The sequence below is a fragment of the Echinops telfairi genome, unplaced genomic scaffold (genome assembly GCF_000313985.2).
Source record: "Echinops telfairi isolate 266 unplaced genomic scaffold, ASM31398v2 ScPeMD7_22;HRSCAF=79, whole genome shotgun sequence".
NCBI classification, from domain to species: Eukaryota; Metazoa; Chordata; class Mammalia; order Afrosoricida; family Tenrecidae; genus Echinops; species Echinops telfairi.
The window spans coordinates 260,547-282,060 of NW_022103919.1; the positions used below are offsets into that span (position 1 = coordinate 260,547).

Consider the following 21,514-nt stretch of genomic DNA (forward strand, 5'->3'; position numbering starts at 1 on the left):
GAGTGGGGAGGGAGGGGAAAAATGAGGACCTAACGTCGGGGGTTTAAGTGGAGGGAAAATGTTTTGAGAATGAAGTAGAAATGCACTTTACACAATTGATTTGTGTATGGATTGTGATGGGAGTTGTATGAGCCCCTAATAAAATGTTTTAAAAAAAAATTAGATGCCTCGGCTGATATTCAGGTCAGCTTATACTCGAGTATATACGGTATGTAACACTTCCTACATACCAGGAACTAAGCTCAAGTTCGTGAAGCAGCACCTCCTACCAGAAGCTTAGGGACCCCTCCCCAGCCCCACCTTGGGCTAACAGAGGAATTCTCAGGGTCTCTGAGTTCTAAAACTAATTTCTTTCTCTCTCGCTCTGTGCTTGCACACACAAACATACATACATATGTATTCATATATATAAGTAAGACAAAACAACATAGACTATTTCCAGTCTTCCATGACCCCCTTGCTCATTCACCTGAAGGAGCCCTGAGTTGCTATTTAGTGGGGAAGTATCCAGGAGAGCCATTTGTTCATCAAACTGATATGAACAAGAGAAAAACTTACTAGGGTAAACCAGTAGTTGGCAAATACTGGCATATTGTCCTATGAATACTGTTGTGCCACAATGGCAGAGTTGATAAATTACAGAGACCAGAATGACTCAAGCCTGAAATATTTACTATTGGAGAAAAAGTTCGCTGCTTGAGACTTGGGAGACTGTATGTACTGCAGGAGTTAGTTAACATTACTAATAGACTTAGTAAAGCCAAAGAGCTGCACTGCATGCTACATACAAAATGGGTTGACGGAACAGAGAAAAGTTGTGAGAGAATTCAGTAAGCTCAAGGCTCTTGCCAGCACAGGCCTGCAGACCTCTAATGAATTCAAGATCTATGGTGACCAGGTCATGCAAAGTCTACCTATGGATAGGCCAATCAAAGAAAGCAGGGTGCCCCAGTTGTCCTGTGTGTGTGTGATGGGGGTGGGGGACTTCATGGGTCGAAGAAGAACGAGGGTGCATGCTTTTGCTTTAAAAGCTGGGAAATAAATCCTGGGTAAACCAAGGTGAAGTGGGCAACCGAGAACAAAGTATAGTAAGTGAAATGAAAAGTACTCCCCTCCCCCCCAGGAAAAAGCATTTAAAATTTGAGTGGGATGTACTATAAATTATTTGGCCCACTGAAATAATACGGTAGTTAAAAATGCATTCACCATTTAAAAGACAAATAGTAACATGGTGATCATGTTTCAAAAAGAAATCTAAAGACTCAAACTGACAAGTCAAACATTTAACACCCATTTAAGTCCAACATAAGACATTTAATTTCAGCAAAATAGCATTGTTGTATTAAAGTTGTTAATATGTATTCTATTAATGTTATAGTTATATTGTATTTAATTTGAAATATTACTAAGGTTATATAAATTGGACATGGAACTTATATCCTAGGACTTACAGGCAAATAAAGCAAGGCCCTGTGAATCAGAAACTTGAGCCCTGGTGTGCCTAAACTTGAAGCCAGTGCTGGCTCTTCTGGAGTTGGGCAAAGGTGTGTATTACAGCTGCCTGGTCAGGTGGTGTGAGGGTCTCTGAAGGCTAGAGGGCAACCTGGAGCTTCTTGGCATCCAAGACTATGAAAATGTTGTAGAGAAGCTGAAGGGCTCAGAAAGCCAAGTGGGGCATAGCTGTCGGCTGGGAAGGCTCCAAGGCAGCCCACAGATGACTGAAGATTCACTCATCTACAAAATATTCTACTGGCACTGGATGCCGATGATCCTTAGATAAAAAAGACTGTGGTCTCTCTTCAAGTTTATGGTCTTGCTACTGTCTTGGAGGATGTAAACTGAAACTCTGTAAATCCTCAAATCCCCAACACACATCATTCTAATTCAGCCTTGCAATAAAGGGAGTAATATCACGCAAACTCTGTCCCTAGCCCTGACAGAAAACCAAAAGTAGGGAAAGAAAAAAAATGCAGAAGATTTATTCAGTCACCCATTTGAAAAATATTTGGGGACTACCACCTATTGGAGTAATGAAGATCCCTGGGGGCACTATCACTTCAAGGTAAGCAATTGGATAGCTAATGTAAAAGTCTGCAATTCATATCAACCAGCCACTCGGTGGGAGAAAGATGAGGCTCTCTGCTTCTACAAAGATTATATAAAACTTTGGGAACCCTATATAGAGACTCTATGAGTTGGAATTGACTTGATGGCAGTGAGCTTGGTTTTCTGATTTTACTAAGAGTAATGAGTTATGTAGCTGTTGTGGAATATATATGATCTAGCTTCTGCTCTCAAAGGTAACAGCAGTAATATAGTTAAATGCTTATATATACCAAGAACTGCTCTAAGTGGTTTTACATATATTAGCTCATTCAGGTCTCACAATCATCATATGAAGTTAGTCTTATTATTATCCCATTCAATTAAGCCAAAGAAAAGTTAAATAATTCGGACCTCTGGCAACATTGGGAATGAGTAACACATTCCTGAGGGACACCGCAGAAACCAGTGCAAGAGAGTCACTAAGATGGAAATTCCACACTGCCAGGGTACAAGAGGAGCATCATAAAGATTAATAGGCACAGATCCACTAGGTTTTGAGGCGCTGGGGGCTTGTGGCTTACAACAGTGGAGGCCAGCAGGTTTTAATCTTAGCCCCACCACAGTCTCAGGCAGAGCCAGCATCCTTTGGAGCCATCATAAGGGCTTTATATCAACACAGCCAGTTTGCCACGGCCTTGGGACAGGGTTTAAACCCCTCCAGTCCTAAAGTCAGGCGATCAGGGCTCAGCTATATTGCTACTTTTGTTTCTCGCTCTTCTCTCTTTCCCACCACAGTTTCAGCCACCTTAGGGCAGGGTTTAAACCCCTCCAGCCCCATGGTCAGGGATTGGGCCTCAGTTATATTGTTAATCTTATTTCCCTCTATTCTCTCTTCCCCCCCTCAGTATCAGTGGGCTCAGTTTTCTTCTTTTTTTTCCTCTTCCCTCTTCTCTAACACGCCACGCCAATCTCCAGGCCACTCCTCTTAGCCTAGGGCATTTTTGCCTGCCCTCCACCCAGCTGGGGGAGCTCCACCCACTGCATGTAAGCTGAGGCTGGGGAAAGCACACCCACTTTCCTCCAGGTGATATCCCTCCCACTATCCTCTCCCGCCCACCTTCCACAAGGGAAAATCCCACCAGCCCCTCTGCCCTCTGCAGTGCCTATATACTACCCACCTTCGTCAGAAGGAAAGCCTGCCAACTCTCCTCTGGTAGAAATCCCACTTGCCCTCTGCAGCGCTTAATATGCAGCTGGGAAAATCCCACCTACCTTCCTCAGAGGGAAATCCCACCACCTTCCAAATGAAAAAATCTTGCCCATCTAACTCTGGGGAAAATACTACCCGCCCACCCTCTGCAGCACTTAACATGCTGCAGGGAAATCCCACCCACCTTATTCCAGGGTTAGTCACGCTGGCATGGCTGGGGGAGCTCCTAACCATCCTCTGTGGTCCCATGAGACTGAGGGAACATCCTCCCGCCTACCGTAGTACCTCACACGGTCTCAGGCAGCTCGACCAACATTCTCCACGCTCCACACTGTTGCTGGAACCTCTGACCAAACTCCATGGCGGTCTAGCTGAACAGGGCAACTCCGCTCACCATTCGCTCACCATGGTGATCTACACCAAAGGGGGAACACCCAGCTGCCTTCTGTGGCACTCCCATTGCATCAGGCACCCCCACATGCCCTCTTTGGTGCCCCAAGTTGCCAAGGCCACACCATCATGGCTTCTTGTGAGATCACCCAGGGCAGCACCATCCTCACGGGTCCACAACCAACAAACCAGCATCCCCTGAGAGGACTATCCATCTTGCTCTCCAAATGACCGAATACTGATTGACTAGGAAAAGAGTGAACCTACAGGGGGATAAAGCGGTAGGCCAATCCCATAGTACAATTAGATGAATGCAGTTCAAAGAAGCATTTCTACAAGTCTCCCAGAGAGAGCCCAGTGCTCTTCGACTCTGGAAAATGGCACCAGGCTCTGCTAAAATAACGCAATGCAAATAGCAATCAGCCCCAATGACTTCAACGAGAAAATAGGACAAACAAAAGGCAATGGCGGAAGACATCCAAACCTACCTACAAGCAATCATATATAAAAACACATAAAAAGACCCCAAAAATCACATAAGAAACAAGCAATAACATATAAAGGTTTCAAAAAAAAGAATATGCTCAGACCTATCGGCAGACACTACAAATAAGAGGAGAGGGTGGAGTAACTCATTGCACAAATTGAAGGAAAATAATGGAAACCTAAGAATACTCTATCCTGCCCAATTATCTATCAAGATAGATAGAGAAGTAGGAGTCTTTCTAGACAAGGAAAAACTCAAAGAATATGTTAAAAGAAACCCAGCCCTACAAAAGATCATTGGGGACCCAGTATGGTCAAAAGAACAGCACTCACCAAGCACAAATAAGAGACCACCACATAGAACAACCCCAGGCAGAGGGAAACAAAGAGAAAACAGCCCCCAAGATAGCATTGGCTTAAGGGTGGAAAGAACTGAAGGATGAACGCACACACGCGTGCACGTGCACGCACACACACAGATAAGAAAGGGAGATAGTAAAACATCCAACACAAAAGGTATAAGATAATATCACAGAGTCCACAGATGGATATAATACCCTGAATATCAATGGAATGAACTCAGACATTAAAGGACTGAGGCTAGCAAACTGGCTTAGAAAACACAAACCATCAATCTGCTGCCTACAGAACACACATCTCAAGAATACAGACAAAAATAGGCTGAGGATCAAATGCTGGAGAAAAACATATGAAGCAAACAGCAATTTTTTTAAAAAGCAGGGGTTGCAATCCTAATCTCGGATAAAATTGACCTCAAAGTGTAAACATAAAAAGAGATAAGGAGGGTTACTATATAATGCTCGAAGGTACTATAGACAAAGAACCAGTAAGCATTTTAAACATATATTTCCCCAATGAGAGACTGACTGAATATGTCAATCAAATGCTCCAATAGATGAAAAAAATAGCAGGGTAAACAATTATAGTAGGTGACTTCAATACACCGCTCAATAAGATAGATCCCAGGAAAAGAAACTCAGTAAGGAGACTAGAGATCTAAACACTACAATTAGACAAAGTGAACTGATAGATATTTACAAAGCTGTTCATCCAAATACAAATAAAATTCACATTCTTTCAAAGCAGACATGGCACATATTCGAAGATAGACCACATACTGGGGAATAGGTTGAACCTGCATAAATTTAAGCACATTGATATCATACAGACATATCTCTCTGACGATGACGGTGCCACAAGGCTGGAGATCAACAAAAGGAAGATGAAGAAAACAATGGCAAACGATTGGAGGATGAATAACTCTCTATTGCAAAAGTAGTGTGTACTGCCACAGATCATAAATAAAATTAGGATATGTCTAAAAACCAATGAGAATGAGAACACAACATACCAAAACTTATGGGACACAGCAAAGGAAGTTATCAGAGGAAGTTTTATTGCAATATATGCACACATGAAAAAAGATTTATTATTGTTACACTGGCACAAAATTTCCAGCAATTAGAGGAGAGTCAACAGGACAATCTTACTAATAGGAAAAGAAAATGAATAATAAAAATCAGGCCAGAAATCCAGGATAGGGGGGAAAAAAAGAAACCTATGGGGAAAATTAATGCTGCTAAAAGTAGTTTCTTTGAAAGAATAAAAAGAATTGACAGACCACTGGCAAAGCTTACCAAAGGAAGGAACAAATTTCAATAGCAAGGATTAAGGATGAAAGAGAGGACATTGTAAGAGATGCTAATGAAATCAAACGGATGATTACACAGTACTATGAAGAACTGCACTCCAATGAATTAAACAACTTGGAAGACATGGAGAAAGTCTTGGAAAAACAATCCCTCCCTAGACTATCCCCGATGGACATCAAGAATCTCAATAGACCCGTAACAACAGAGGAAATAGACAAGGTTTTCAAGAGATTACCAACAATAAATCCCATGAGCCAGATGGCTCCACAGAATTCTACCAATGATTCAGGGAAAAACTGACACCAACCCTACACAAACTCTTCTAGAGCACAGAAAAAGATGGAAAACTCCTGAACTCTTCCTATGAAGCTAGTATAACTCTGATTCCTAAAGCAGCCAAAAATTCCACAAGAATCGAGAACTACAGACCAATATACCTAATGAACATCAATGCAAAAATCCTTAACAAAATACTGGCCAATAAAATACAAAAGTATATCAAACAAATAATTCCCCATAACCAAGTCAGATTCATACCAGGGATGCAGGGATGGTTCAATATACAAAAAACCATTAGTATTATTTGTCACATTGACATGAAAAATTATGAGAACCACATGATAATATCAATAGATGTGGAATAAGCATTTGACAACATCCAACACAAACTCCTGTTCAAGACACTCAAGAAGATAAGATTGGAAAGAAAATTCCTCATTATAAAACTAGCTATATATGAAAAACCAACAGCCAAAGTGGGAATCAATGGAGAAAAGACAAAAAAAAATCCCACTGAAAAAGGGAAACAGACAAGGATGCCCTGGTCCCCACTCGTATTTAACATAGTACTGGAGGTCCTAGTTAACAACATAAACGAAAAGACATCAACGGCATTTGCCTGTGGAAGGAAGAGGTGAAACTATCATATTTGCAGATTATATGATTTTCTATATGGATAATCCCAAAAACACCACAAAGGGAGTACAGGAGACAACAGAGAAATATGGCAGAGTGGCAGGATACAAGATCAACAAACAGAAGTCTATCAGACTGCTATACACATCGGACAAGAACATGGAAAAAGGATCAATAGCCAAGCACAAATTGAAATATCTAAGAAAATACCTGATTAAAAGGACAAAAGATTTATACAAGGAAAACTACAGAACATTGTCACTAGAAACCAAGAGTGACCTCAAGAAATGGAAAACTATCCTATGCTTCTGGATCAGAAGACTAAATGAAGTAAATATGTCAGTTCTGCCCAAGGCACTATATAAATTTAATGCTATCCTGATTCAAATACCATCATGTTTCCTTAAAGAATTGGAAAAACTGATTACAAACTTCACATGGAGAGGGGAGAAGCCCAGAATTAGCAGAGAACTCCTCAAGAAAAAGGAGACTCAGAGCTAAGGCTCCTGACTTTAGCACCTATTATACAGCCATAGTGGTCAAAACAGCATGGTATTGGAATAATGACGATACTCAGACCAATGGAAAAGAACTGAAAAGCCAGAAATAAAATAATCAGCATACAGACAACTGATTTTTTTAAATCATTTTATTGGGGGCTTGTACACCTCTTATCACAATCCATGCATCCATCCATTGTGTCAAGCACTTTTGTACATTTGTTTCCCTCATCATTCTCAAAACAATTGCTTTCTACTTGAGCACTTGGTATCAGTGCCTCATTTTTCCCCTTGCTCCCTGACCCCTCCTCCCCCATGAGCCCTTGATAATTTATAAATATATATAATTTATAATTTATAAATCGTTATTATTGTGTCATATCTTACACCATCCAAAGTCACCCAAGGAGGAGGTTATATGTAGATCCTTGTAATCTGTTCCCCCCTTTTCCCTTAACTTCCCTCTACACTCCTGGTATCACCACTCTCACCACTGGTCCAGAGAGGTTCATCTAACCTGGATTCCCTGTGTTTCCAGTTCCTATCTGTGCCAGTGTACATCCTCTGGTCCAGCAAGATTTGTAAGATAGAATGGAATCATGATAGTGGTGGTGGTGGTGGTGGGTGGGGTGGGGAATTCAAAACTAGAGGAAAATTGTGTGTTTCATCATTGCTATACTGCACCCTGATTGGCTCGTCTCCTCCCCGCGGCCCTTGTGAAGGGAATGTCCAATTTCCCACAGATGGGCTGTGGGTCCCCACTCTGCACTCCTCCTCAGTCACAATGCTATGATGCATTTTATTTATTTGTTTGTTTGTTTATACATTCATTCATTCATTCATTCATTCATTCATTCATTTATTTTGGGCCTTTGATGCCTAACACCTAATCCCTTTGACGCCTTGTGATCTCACAGGCTGGTGTGCTTCTTCCACATGGACCTTGTTATTTCTCAGCTGGATTGCCACGTATTTATCTTTAAGCCTTTAAGACTCCCGACACTATATCTTTTGCTACCCAAGCACCACCAGCTTTCTTCCCCACTTTTGCTTATGCACCCATTTTCAGACAACCAATTTTTGATAAGGGCCCCAAAAATATCAAATGGAAAACAGATGCCCTCTTCAACTAGTACTTGAACAAATGGATATCTATCTGCAGAAAAATGCAGCAAGACCCTTACATCATTCCAGCCCAAAAACTCAAGGTGGATCACAGACCTTGAGGTAAAACCCCAAACTATTAAGGCCATCAATGAGGAAATTGGAACAAACATAAGAACTTTGGCACAGGGAATACACAGACTATCGTAAATAGGTAAGGACACAAATGCAGCTGAGACACAAATTGACAAGTGGGATATACTGAAGATAAAACACCTGCGTACAGAGAAAGAATTAACCAAGAGAGTAATAAGAGAGTCCACGGACTGGGAAAATATCTTTAGCAATGACACATCAGACAATGCCTTATTACTAAAATCTTGCCCCACACAACTTACTCACCTGACCTTGCTCAGTGAGACTTTTCTTGTTTCCCCCAACGAAGTGGGACATGAAAGGACAGCAATTTGATGATATAGAAGAAGTGAAGAAAAAAATGGGGGAGTGCTGTCAACTATCCAAACAGATGAACTTGAAAAATTTTTCCAAGAATGGAATTGCAGACTTGACAAATGTATTAAGTATAATGGAGAGTACGAAGACGGTGATAAGGTTGTTTTTTTAAAAAAATTTTAATACATAGCTGGGGGAGGGGGCGTATCCCCTTGTATTTCTTTTAAAGTGGTCATAATAATACCTACTTTACCTTCCTGGACTATTGATTATTCTGAGATTTTTTTAATCTTTTTAAAGATTTTAAATTTTATCATACTTATTTTTAAAGATTGCATCAATTCATTTATTTTGCAGAACGTTAGAAATTTTCAAAATAAAGTTTTTACTCTGAGATTTAATAAGGTAATAATGCCTACTAGCCCTCAATAAATACTAGTTTATTCTTTATTGTAAAACTTAGCTACCTCTCCCTGGTTTAGTTCAGAGTCTTCCCAGCTACTACTGAAGGGCAGAGATAAAAGGAGGAATGGGGAAACTGAAGAGGAGCTGGAACAAAGGCTTTACCTATGTTGTAGGGATTTCTCTATCTGAAACTCTGGACACATCCCTAGAGACTCTGGAAGGTATGCTCTGTCCTGCATTTTCAAGAAAGGACCTTCTAACATAGAATATACACCAGAAGCAAGGGCTTAAGTGGAGAGCAAATGTTTTGAGAATGATGAGAGTAATAAATATACAAATGTGCTTGACACAATGGATGTATGTATGGATTTTGAAGAGTTGTATGAGCCCCCGATAAAATGACTAAAAAGAAAAAATGTCTTAAAAGTAAAACCTGTTAAATCCTTCTGAAATTCTTGTCAACAATTCTCTGTGTAACTCTATACTGCGATTTTAACAAATAAATAACATAGATAAAATACGAATTTCAAAAGTAAAAAAAAAGAAGAAGAAGAATTTTCACCAGAACAGCAAATACGAAATTTCTGAAGAAAACACACAGGGCAATGGCCAATAATTTGAACTATTTCATCAGATACTGAGGAAAAGACACACACACAAAATCAACACTTTCGTTCTAAATGTTCACGTATAAAGAAAGCTTTTACTTCACTTCGCTTTCAGAAGCACTCCACACATGTCAAATAAACTCTTCTAAACTTTAAAACAGTAAGAGAAATGGCCAAGGTATGTTTAGGAGCATAATGCAGGTGTGGAAGTAATTCATGTGTTCTTTTTTTTTAAAGGATGCAGCTGTTACTCTCTGCCTAGTTTGCTGCTCATTGTTGGGGCTCGTAGTGAAATAGGGTGTAGTCTTCGATGCCTCTCTATCTCCTCCCCACCCCCCAGCCCCGCCCCAAATTATTGAAAATCATGGGTTTAAAGGCTCTTGCTTTAAAAAGGAAGTTTCAGAACAAAAAATTCACTATAATCATAAGCTAATATTTACAGACTAAAAATTATGTACTAAAGTGAACACAATTCTTAAGTCATTTATTCATAATAAAAGTGCAAATAAAACAATACCAAATAACTTTTTAAATGGAAAGAAATGGGAAAAAAACTTTTAGTTACATCTTATAATAATAAAATTGAAAATGGGTCTGCAAATTGTTTGCAGCACTAGAAATTGGCATATCTTTGAGGAAGCTACATGAAAATATAAAGCAAGTAAGAGCCTGAGAATGTTTATACTTGCAGAAAGTCAAGAAACGACTTCAACAGCAATAAAAGGGGCAGCTAGACAACGACTTGTGCTAACACCCAAACAAGGAAGCATTGTAAACATCCTTGGACAGGACTCTACCACACACTCACATTACTCACTTTTCTTTTGTGGGACACACCACGTTAATCATTTGCTTCACAACTATCTCCCCACTAGACAGTAAGCTCCACGAGGATGATGTTTAATCTGTCTAGATCTCTGGCACATAATAAGCATAGAGTGTATACATTGTGGGAGACATTTGAAAATGTAATACCGAGTAAGAAATATAACAACATGTATTTAATTTACATGAAAATGGTTATATAAAAATGAAAACTGTTTTAAGGATGAAGAGATCACTGAATACCTTTGAAATTATTTTAAACAGTTTTTAAAGTTGCTGTTTTAGTGCCTCAGAAATGTAAAAAAATAGGAAACTATATTAATGTTAGACACACACCAAAATGACTTTATATGGGGATGAGAGATAACCATTTCAGAGCCTGAGAGGCCACCCCCTAATAAACTCCCAGCCATTCAAGTTTTCTTTCTTTGCTTAAGGTTAGAAAAAGCCAAAAGACAATAAGTAGCACTGTCTTATTTTTTTAAAACGCTAAGAAAAGCTATGTTTTCAAGAGAAAGAGACTAAAGCAAAACCCTCTTTTGACTAAGAAGCTTGATCACTAACAGCAGGGGGTGCCAAAGAGAACAGTATTGTTCCCAAGAGATGCCTAGGAGAAGGCTGCAGTGGAAGAACTCAGGTCAGACTAAATAATGCCTGAACACGAACAATCAGACTTGAGTACGTACACACACACACACACACACACACACACACACACTCTTCTGATATTTACCATTTCCTGGAATTACAACTGTAGGTAACATATCCTAGTAGTGTTAGTACCAGTGATTCTATCAAGAATAGAAATCATAAATGTTGTCAAAGCATCTTATAATGGTTGAATTTACATTCATCCCTGTTTTGAAAGGATGGACAACTGGAGTTATCAGTAGATCTGCCACTGGATCTTGCTATTTAATGATTTCATAACTATTTAAATGTTATAAAATTTGATTATACTGTGTTTCAAGCACTTTTCCAAAAACTGCTCTCCTAAGTTTTCTCACACTGTCAAAGGAGTCTTTGGCACAGGGGGGTTAAGGACCTTAGCTCAGTCTAAAGGAAGGAAACAGAGGAAAAATGAATTTTGATCTGAACAAAGTTGAAGAACAAAATAGTAATTTAAGTTACAAAGGAAAGGTAGCTAACATGCACATTTTGATTTGGTCTATATTCCTTTAAGGAAAAAGAAAGGAAACCCCAGAAATTTTGCTTTATAGGCTACAAAGTGCCCTAGTGTTTCTGGAGGTCTGGTTCCCGGACAGAATGCTCAGAGATCTACCTAGAACAATTTGTCACTGCAAAGCAGCCTATACTTAGGAGTATGACATATAATACAAACGTTGTTTTCAACAGCTCTCTGAAAGTCAAAATTACATGTGGACACTCCAGATACCAACTACCATTTGATGAATAATCAGATACAAAATGCTGGAAGGTTAAGGATGAAATACTGAGATAAAGAATGGAGTTGATACTTACATTCGAACAAAGAGCGACTCTTTGGATGTTAGGCCAGGAGACGAATACTTCTCAACCAGGGCCAGCGTACTAAAGCCAAATTTATGGATAGGCTCATTAGAATCCAGAGGGGGGAAATCTGTGTCCACCTCCCCATCATCCTCAGCAATATGCAGGCAGTAGGCACTGACGTTGTCACTGAAAGGAATACCAAGGCAGAGAAGGGACAAACAGAATAGAGTAAGTTATACAGCAAATGGAGGACACTGCTGCTTCTACGGTCCAAACAAGATGATACAGTTAGAACTCCCATTTTCATTTAGTAGCCTGAAAATATACCACAATGCAAAAGGGAGAAGAAACAGGGTTAAATGAAGGTCTTTATATTTTTCCATTCTTCCAATAAATATTTATGGAACAATTGTTGCAGGTAAGCCACAAAACTTAACCCCTTCAATGAAGGTGAGATAATATTTCTATTACCTTTCAAGGAAACTTACAGCACAATACAAGAAAGCAAGCAAGCACCACACTAGCTAGAATATAAATTCAAAGTAAATTCCATAACATAGATACTAACAAACTATAATGGAGGAAAAACTATGTGGAGGGAATCAGATTTGATTTGATTTAAGGTTGGGATTAAGACAATCTCTGTGCCCTAGTTCAGGACTCAAAGTAACAAGATCATCCACATAGTTCTCTGCTCTTATAGAACATCTCACTCCCATGGCAGGCTCCAATTCTATAAATCATGGGTTTTTAAAACAGTAAAGGAAAATGATCAGCTCCTGACACCTGGCCCTTTCAACGTCTGCACATATCAGACTTTCTCATACACTCCAGTTAGTACTCCATTTTAGCTTTACCCCAGGCTAGAATCAACACATGCTGTCTGTCTTCTTCCTTTATGGAGGAAAGTAAAAAGTTGATTCCCTGAAAAAGCTTGGGGAACTACACCAACATCAACACTATTTTAGACTAAAATCTAGTTACACTTTAAGATACCCTGTTCCAAATATGAATCGCAAATCTGCTGGATTGAAGCTAGCTTCAAAAGCATGAACCTAATAGTTCACAAAGCAGGATTCTAAATTCTGTAGCTTAGAGTTTTAATTACATGATTGATGCTTAAATTAATTAATTGCAAAGTGTATGTTAATTGTTTAATTGGTTGCTTGATCTATATAGATCATTTTTTGAATTAAATGAGTTGATTTACAAAGTTTATTGATTGGATGTGACAATGAATTATTTCACTGACTACCTGATTTGCAATTTTCCCAATTAATTCACAAATCTTTAGCTGCAACTGAGCTTATCGAGAGAAAGTCTACTTCAGGTGATCTATACTCAGTCTGTCATGACTTAAGAGATATGTATTATATAAAACAGGTAATAAGCACAGATTAAAATTAATGGAAACAGTAAATTTGCTAAGTGGATGGGTAACGAAAGTAATCTTGCTGTTTGTCACTATAAATTTCACATACTTGCAATGTTGTCAGGAGATTTCAAAGTCATCTATGAGTGGTATGGGAAACTTTAGGATCTTTGCAATAGGGTACCTACCAACTTAACATAAAACAATTCTAGAAACAGAAAAGAGTGTGTTAGGTAAGGAAAATATGGTATAAGAGTTTGGTGAGAAATATGGTGTAGTAAAGAGCTTTCTGGTCAGCCCTATTATTCATGGGAGATGTGACTTCAGAGAGTAAGGTTTACCTCTTTGAGTTTCAGTTCCCATTTCTGTTGTTGCTGAAGGGCGTTGTGAGTCAGTTCTAACTCACAGAAACCCGCTGTACAAGAGAGAAACCTGGCTCATTCTTGCATAATGCCCACGATTGCATACTTGAGCCCACGGTGGTAACCACTGTGTTGAGGATCTTCTTTTTCACTGATTCTTCTGCCCCTACCAGTAAGATGTTGCTATCCTTGTCTCTCATCAGCATTCCAGCTTTACTTCTTCCAAGGCGGATTTGTGTGTTCTTCTGGCAGCGATGGGATAGTCAATATTCTTCACTATCAACCGTAATTCAAAAACATTAATTGTTCTTTGGTCTTCCTTATTTATCATATAGCTTTTCCATGCATAAGAGGTGGTTGAAAATACTATGGCTTGAATCAGGTGTGCCTTTGACTTGAAAGTGACATTTTTGCTTTTCAACACTTAAAAGGGGTCTTCCATAGCAAATTTACCCAATGCATTATTTCATTGATTTGTGTGGTTAGATGAGAGTTCACAGAGCAAATTGGTTTTCCATTCCACAATTCATACATTTTGATTTGTGACATTGATCGCCATCCCCACAAAATAACAGCACACTTTCCTACCTCTTCTGTGTTTACTTGTTACATGCCTACTTCATTGCTATCCCTTCTTAACTTTTGAACTTTATACCTGAGCAAATGCTGTCCTTTGGATCTCCTATGATTGGAGTTCTAGGGTGTGTTCATGGCCCAGGTATTATTTTTCACCTTATGAACCCATTGTTTTGCCTGAAAGCTGAGCCACAGGGAAGGGGGACAGGGGCTTAGGAGGGTGGCTTAAAGTGCAAGAGCCATAGTCTAAGAGGTTCCACCAATCTCTTTCAGAGTTAAGCCTGCTTCTTTCATTATTCTGAATATTATTCTACATTCTTCTCCCACTCTCTACAGCAGTGGTTCTCAACCTTCCTAACGCCGTGACCCTTTAATTTAGTTCTTCCTGTTGCGGTGACCCCCAATCCCCAATCATGAAATTATTTTTGTTGCTACTTCATAACTGTAATTTTGTTACTGTTGTGAATCAGGCGACCCCTGTGAAAGGGTCATTCGGCCCATATTGGGGTCTCGACTCACAGGTTGAGAACTGCTGCTCTACAGAATCTCCTCTTGTGATCCCTTTGAGAGCTGCAAGTAATGGTAACCAGGCACCATCCTAGTTCTGTTCTCAGTGTTATAGAGGTTAGGAATTACATGGTCCATTAGTTCATTCCTCTCCCCACCCCCACCCCTTCACAGGTTTTAGCCCATTAGTTCTTTGGACAAATTGTTTCTTTGTGTGTTTTCTTTGTTTCTTAACCAGTAAAAGGATCGTTAGTATAGAGGGTTACAAGTTGGGCTGCTAACTACAAGTTCAGCAGTTCAAACCCCCTAGTTGTCCCAGGGAGAAAGATGAGACTTTCTGCTCCCATAAATATTTACAGCTTTGGAAACCCATAGGCAGTTCTACTTTGTCAATAGTTTTGTTGTGAGTCAGAACTGGTAACTGTGGGTTTTTTCAGTGTTTTTGGCTTTGGCATACTTGGGGAAACCAATAGTTGCACGTTAAAAGGCTGTTCAAAAAGTTTTTAAGATCCCAACTGCTGTTCCTAAATGATTCCTCCCCGGCCCCACTATCATGATCCCAATTCTAGCTTACAAATCCAGCTAGACAGAGGATGTACACTGGTACAGATAGGAACCAGAAACACAGGGAATCCAGGCGGATGATCCCTTCAGGACCAGTGGTGAGAGTGGCAATACTGGGAGGGTGGAGGAGGGTTGGTTGGAAAGGGGGAACCAATTACAAGGATCTACGTATAACCTCCCACCTGGGGGATGGACAACAGAAAAGTGGGTGAAGGAAGACGTCAGACAGTGTAAGATATGACAAAATAATAATTTGTAAATTATCAAGGGTTCATGAGGGAATGGGAGGAGGGAAGGTTAGGGGTGGAAAATGAGGAGCTGATGCCAGGGGCTTGGGTGGAGAGCAGATGTTTTGAGAATGATGAGGGCAATGAATGTACAAATGTGCTTTACACAATTGATGTAAGTATGGAATGTGATGAGTTGTATGAGCTCCTAATAAAAAAAAATAAAAAAAAGATCCCAACTGCTACTCAAAAAAACCAGACGTAGAACTTTGTCTTTGTAGAAATCAAGGGTCCCAAGTCCCCAGGGTTTCTTGTCTGCTGTTTCCATAGACATTGATTATGAATACAAGTAAAATGAAATCCTTCATAAATCTCTTTGTCATGATGCTGCTTGGTTGTCTACTTGTAAGGATTTTTGTTTTATGTTGATGTGTAATTCACCTTGAAGGCTGTAGTATTTGGTCTTCTGTCAGTAAGTTTCAAGGCCTGTGTTTTCGGCAAATGAAGTTGTACCATGTATATAAATCACGTTTTTAATGAGCCTTCCACCAATCCTGATGCCATATTCTTCCTCATATTGTATACTTTTTAAGATGATTTGCTCAGCATACATACCAAACAAGATGAAAAAATATAACCCTGATACACACTTTTCCTAATTTTGGATCATTCAGTTGTCCCTTGTTCATTCTTTTTTTTTTTTTCGCCAGTTGCCCCTTGGTTCATTCTGTTTGTTTGAAGAACTGCTTATATGTACAGGTCTGACACAAGCAAAATTAAGTGCTCTAGAATTTCCATTCTTAATATTATCCATAATGTGTTGTCTTCTACACAGTCAAATGCCTTTGCATAGGCAAAAAAACCACAGGTAAACAAATACCAGAAAACCGTTTTCTGGCATTTTCTTTTAGCAATAATATCTTTTACTACATCCTTCTGTGATTCAAACTTGAATTTCAGGCAGTTCCCTGTTGATATACTACTGACACTATTTTAAAAATTATCTTCAGAAAAAAATTACTTATATATAATATAAATACCAATGTTTGATAATTTCCATATTCTGTTGGATCACTTTTCTTTGGAATACACAATTATGGGCTTCTGGTCAACTGGATGGGTAGCTGTCTTTCCAAATTTCTTGACATGGTTGAGTGAGCACCTCCAGCACTACATCTGTTTGGGGAAACATCTCAATTTGGTATGCCATCAATTTTGCAGCCTTGTTTTTCACCAAAGCATTGGACTTCTTTCCTCAATAACACTGGTTTTTGAATTATGATTTACCTCCTAAGCTGGAAGAGCGTGGACCAAGGCATTTTTGTACAATGGTTCTGTGTATTCCTTCTATCTTTTTTAATGCTTCCCGTGTTATTCAATTCCATTTTGCCCAGAATCCTTCAATATTGCAACTCAAGGCTTGAATTTTCCCCCGTTTTTTCAGCCTCAACCAAGCTGACTGTGTCCTTCCCTTTGGGTTTTCTAATTCCAGGTCTTTGTAGGTTTCATTGTAATACTTTATTTTGCTGTCTCAAGTTGCTCTTTGAAATCTACTGTTCAGCTCTTCACTTCTATTCATTTTCACTATTGTACATACATCAGCGGATTTCATCGTCTCTTCTAATACCTATCCTGGTCTTTATGTCTTTAATATCCCCCACAACAACTTTGGTCTATGGTCATTAGTCTTCAAACCATCAAATTAATTCTTGAGACTTGTTTGGAGTTTCTAGCAGGGGAAGGTCAGCTTTGGGAGGGACGCACAAGGAACGGTGAGGGAGGAAGAGGTCACCCACCCAGTCAGCCAGATCAGCCGAATCAGGCGATCAATGGGGTGACAGATGTCGCAGCCAGATTGCCCTCACATCCATCAAATTAATTCTTGAAATAGTCTCTAAATGCAAGTGTGACATACTTAAGCATGCACTTCAAGTTACATGGACTTGTTTTAATTTTCTTAAATTTTAATTTGAACCTGTAGCAGATAATTTTTGTTCTGTTCAACAATAGGCCTGACTTTGTTCTTCATTGAATCAATGATAACAATTGAATCAATGATAACACTACTGGTATTTCAAAGACAGGTAGTATAGCTTTCAGCATCACAGCAACATGCAAGCCACCATACTGCAACAAACTGATAAGAGTGGTGGCTTCACTTATATAAAAAGGATAAAATGTCCTAACACACAAGTATTTGTGACAATTAGGTGGCATAATATATGAAAGGACCTTCAAAAAGTTCATGAAAAAAGGTAAATAGTAAATATAATAAATTAAAATGGAAATTAACTTCTATAGTTATATCAATCCATAACTCTGAAATTATGGATGTATACTGGAACAAACCAACAATGAAACTGAGCAACATCTCCTACGTACACATATATTTGTAACTGGATTTAACTGCCTACTATACCCCATTCTTAGTCACTGAATCTTTAGAGTTTTAAGAACTGGGCAGACACTGACAGAATAAGTAATAGGTAGAGCAGATGATTTATTGTCACATAAATAAATTCTTCAACCTGAGGAATGTTTACTTCCTCAGCACCTCCAGTCTTCTTTAAGGGCAAACAATAAGCCTAGTGATGAAAGCAGAAAGGCAAACATTGGTTCCTTAAGAATTTTAGCTTTGTCATGAGAAACTCCCAATCCCCCTCAAAACAAATTCAACAAATATCACAGGTTAAGGTCTGAGACTCACGGCCAAAAGATTTACTGTCAGGTGAATCTTTTTATCTCCACTTCTTAAATGTAAAGTGTGAAATCATTTATTCATTAAAAAAATTTATGAAGTGTTTAACCTATGCTGCAGCCTATACAGAGCCCAAGGAATATAGCATGGAAAATAATGACTCACCATATATTATGTAAGACTAATGGAAGTCCTTTCTGGGTTATCAGAAAAATTCAGAGGCCAACCATGCTCTAACCCTTATGACCCTTTTACTGAAATGAGAAAAAAGCACATTAAGACCCCATATTCTATACATGTTCATACTCATTCTGTTGTTTCTTTATGTTTCTGTCATATTTTGACTTCTAAAACTGCTCCAGGATCCAAATTAGTAGTAGCACAATAGCTACTACTACATCACAAGAAGCTACATGTATTATCGAGTGTTCCATGTAGGGCACCACATCATGTAAAGTAGATTAGACTCCTAAGCTTACTGAATCTTCCCATGAACTCTGTAAGACAGCTATGTGTCACTATTTTACAAATTAGGAAACTGAGATTCAGGCTAAGTGACATGCTCACCAATTAAACAGCATGTAAATATGGAGCTGAGACTCATACCCAGGCAATCAAAAACCCCTACTCTTGAAGCCTGCCTATCCTTCCGCCCAAAACCATGTATTTGAAGATTTCCCAAAGGCCCCAAGAACGCACACTCCTCTGGAAATGCCATTTGAAAACATGAAGAGAATCATGACCCATTACTTATTAAAAATTAGAAGCTTAGAGAGATTTCTTTCAACAACAGAGCCTAAAGAAAAAGAACAGTATATTCATGATCACACGGTTAAACAGCAGCACAGAGAATTCAGAGCTAATTCCTGTTCTACTCCCCCCTTAGTCAAACTAAAAAAAATCTGTGACATTTTTAAATGGGAAGAAAAATAAAGGTGCACGTCTGCTCCCTGCCTGAGGAATCCTCGGAAAATGGATAGCCGAGCTTATTAAACTGACAATAAGGATAGGTTAATCTACAGAGACCGTAACTGGATTAATAATTACCCAGGGGCATGGCAGGGAAGGTTGAGGGGAAATAATGACCTCAAGAAAGAAGAAAATGTTCCAAATTTCATTGTGGTGGCGATTATACAACTCTTAATATGATTGAACTAATGAATTTTGTGATATGTGGATTATGTCAATAAAACTATTTTAAAAATCAGGAACATAAATGTTTGATAAGAATATAGATTCTTAAAATATTTTACTGAATGTGAGCATGGGAGCTGAGAATCCAAACTATAAATAAAATGTTTGTTTATAAAAACAAAACAAAACTGAATACAAAGACACCTACATAGTTTATTGCAAACTACCTGACATAGTTGGACAGAAACTAGTGGAATTTGTAGTCAGGAAGGTTTTGTTTTAATGTTAACTGAACTAACTAGTTTAGAAGTCAAATCTGGACACCATTTTCTTACCTGAAAAACATTTTCTTTGATTTCTGTAGGAAGATTCCTTCTGTGGGATCTTATAGAACATGCTTAATTCTTCAGCATATCACTTATCACACATTGTTTTGTTTGTTGTTGTTGTTTTCTTCTTCAGTTTTTAGGTAAACTATGTTTACCTAAAGAGCGAGGATTCGTTTGTCTCTGTATCCTCAATGAAGAGTAAAATGTCTGGCATTTAGAAGGTACTTAAAAAATATCGTGGAATGAATGAATATATCAATGTGTAGACTAACGCACTTTATCCATGAAAAACATAAAAAGGTATTATCAATGATGTGTGTGTTAATGAGAAGTGGGGAAATAATAAGCCTTTTCTTTTTCTTGCTGTCGCAGTGATATCTATTCACCAAATGGTGCTTTCTAGGCAATGCACAAATGTCATAGATTGCAATTCAAAACATAGGAAGATGACATAGGATGAGGAGAAGATGAGAGAGGCAATTTTACAATTCAAGATATGAGTACTGGCAAGTCATTTTTTTAATAGAGAAAAAACACTGAGAAATTATTGTAACTATATAAAAATTCCCCACCACATATACACATAACAAGAGTGATAGGAATGATACCATAAGGTTTACGAAGGTTATGTTTACATTTAAGTCCATGGGTACTTCTTTCTATTGTTCTGTATTTCCAATGAACTTTCAGTTTCTTTTCTTTATAAAACATTTCTTTTTACATATATCCCCCCTCCCTGGGGGACGGACAACAGAAAAGTGGGTGAAAGGCGACGTCGGACAGTGTAAGACATGACAAAATAATAATAATTTATAAATTATCAAGGGTTCATAAGGGAGGGGGGCAGGGAGGGCTGGGGGAAAAATGAGGAGCTGATACCAAGGGCTCAAGTAGAAAGCAAATGTTTGGAGAATGATGATGGCAACAAACGTACAAATGTGCTTGACACAAAGGATGTAGGTATGGATTGTGATAGGAGTTGTACAAGCCCCCAATAAAATGATTTTAAAAACAACATGTATTTTTTTGTAAGGGTACTTCATGCTTACTGTAGCCGAGTTGGAAATATGGAGTGGGAGGGGAAGTCTCTGGAACCACACAGATGACTTGTGTTAGAGCAGCAGTTCTCAACCTGGGGGTTGCAACCCCTTTGGGGGGGGTTCGAACAATCCTTTTCACAGAGGTTGCCCGATTCATAACAGTAGAAAAATTATAGTTACGAAGTAGTAACGAAAATAATTTTATGGTTGGGAGTGGTCATCATAAGATGAGGAACTGAGGAGGGAATTGGGACCAAAATGAGAACTTTGGCACAGGGAATACATAGGCTATCAGAAATAGGAAAGGACACAAACACAGAGGTGGCACAAATTGACAAATGGGATATATTGAAGATAAAATACCTGTGTACATCGAAAGAATTCACCAAGAGAGTAATAAGAGAGTCCACGGACTGGGAAAACATCTTTAGCAATGACACATCAGACAAAGGCCTTATTACTAAACTCTACAATACTCTGCTAGCTTCTAAAAAGAAAAAAACTAATTGCCTACTTGAGAGGTGGGCAAAGGACTTGAACAGAAGTTTCACAGGGGCAGAAATCAGAATGGCCAACAAACATGAGAAAATGTTCCCAATCTTTAGCCATAAGAGAAA

General features: G+C 38.8%; 1 protein-coding gene across 2 annotated transcripts in view; it reads right to left on the reverse strand.

The window, feature by feature from the left end:
- Window positions 1–21,514, reverse strand: part of MAPKAP1 (MAPK associated protein 1) — a 301,918-nt gene that overhangs the window by 140,089 nt on the left and 140,315 nt on the right. For both annotated transcript variants that reach the window (XM_004713308.4, XM_004713307.4), the window contains exon 6: window positions 12,098–12,274. In XM_004713308.4, coding sequence (XP_004713365.1) covers window positions 12,098–12,274 — 177 coding nt within the window. The remainder of the gene's footprint in view (window positions 1–12,097; window positions 12,275–21,514) is intronic.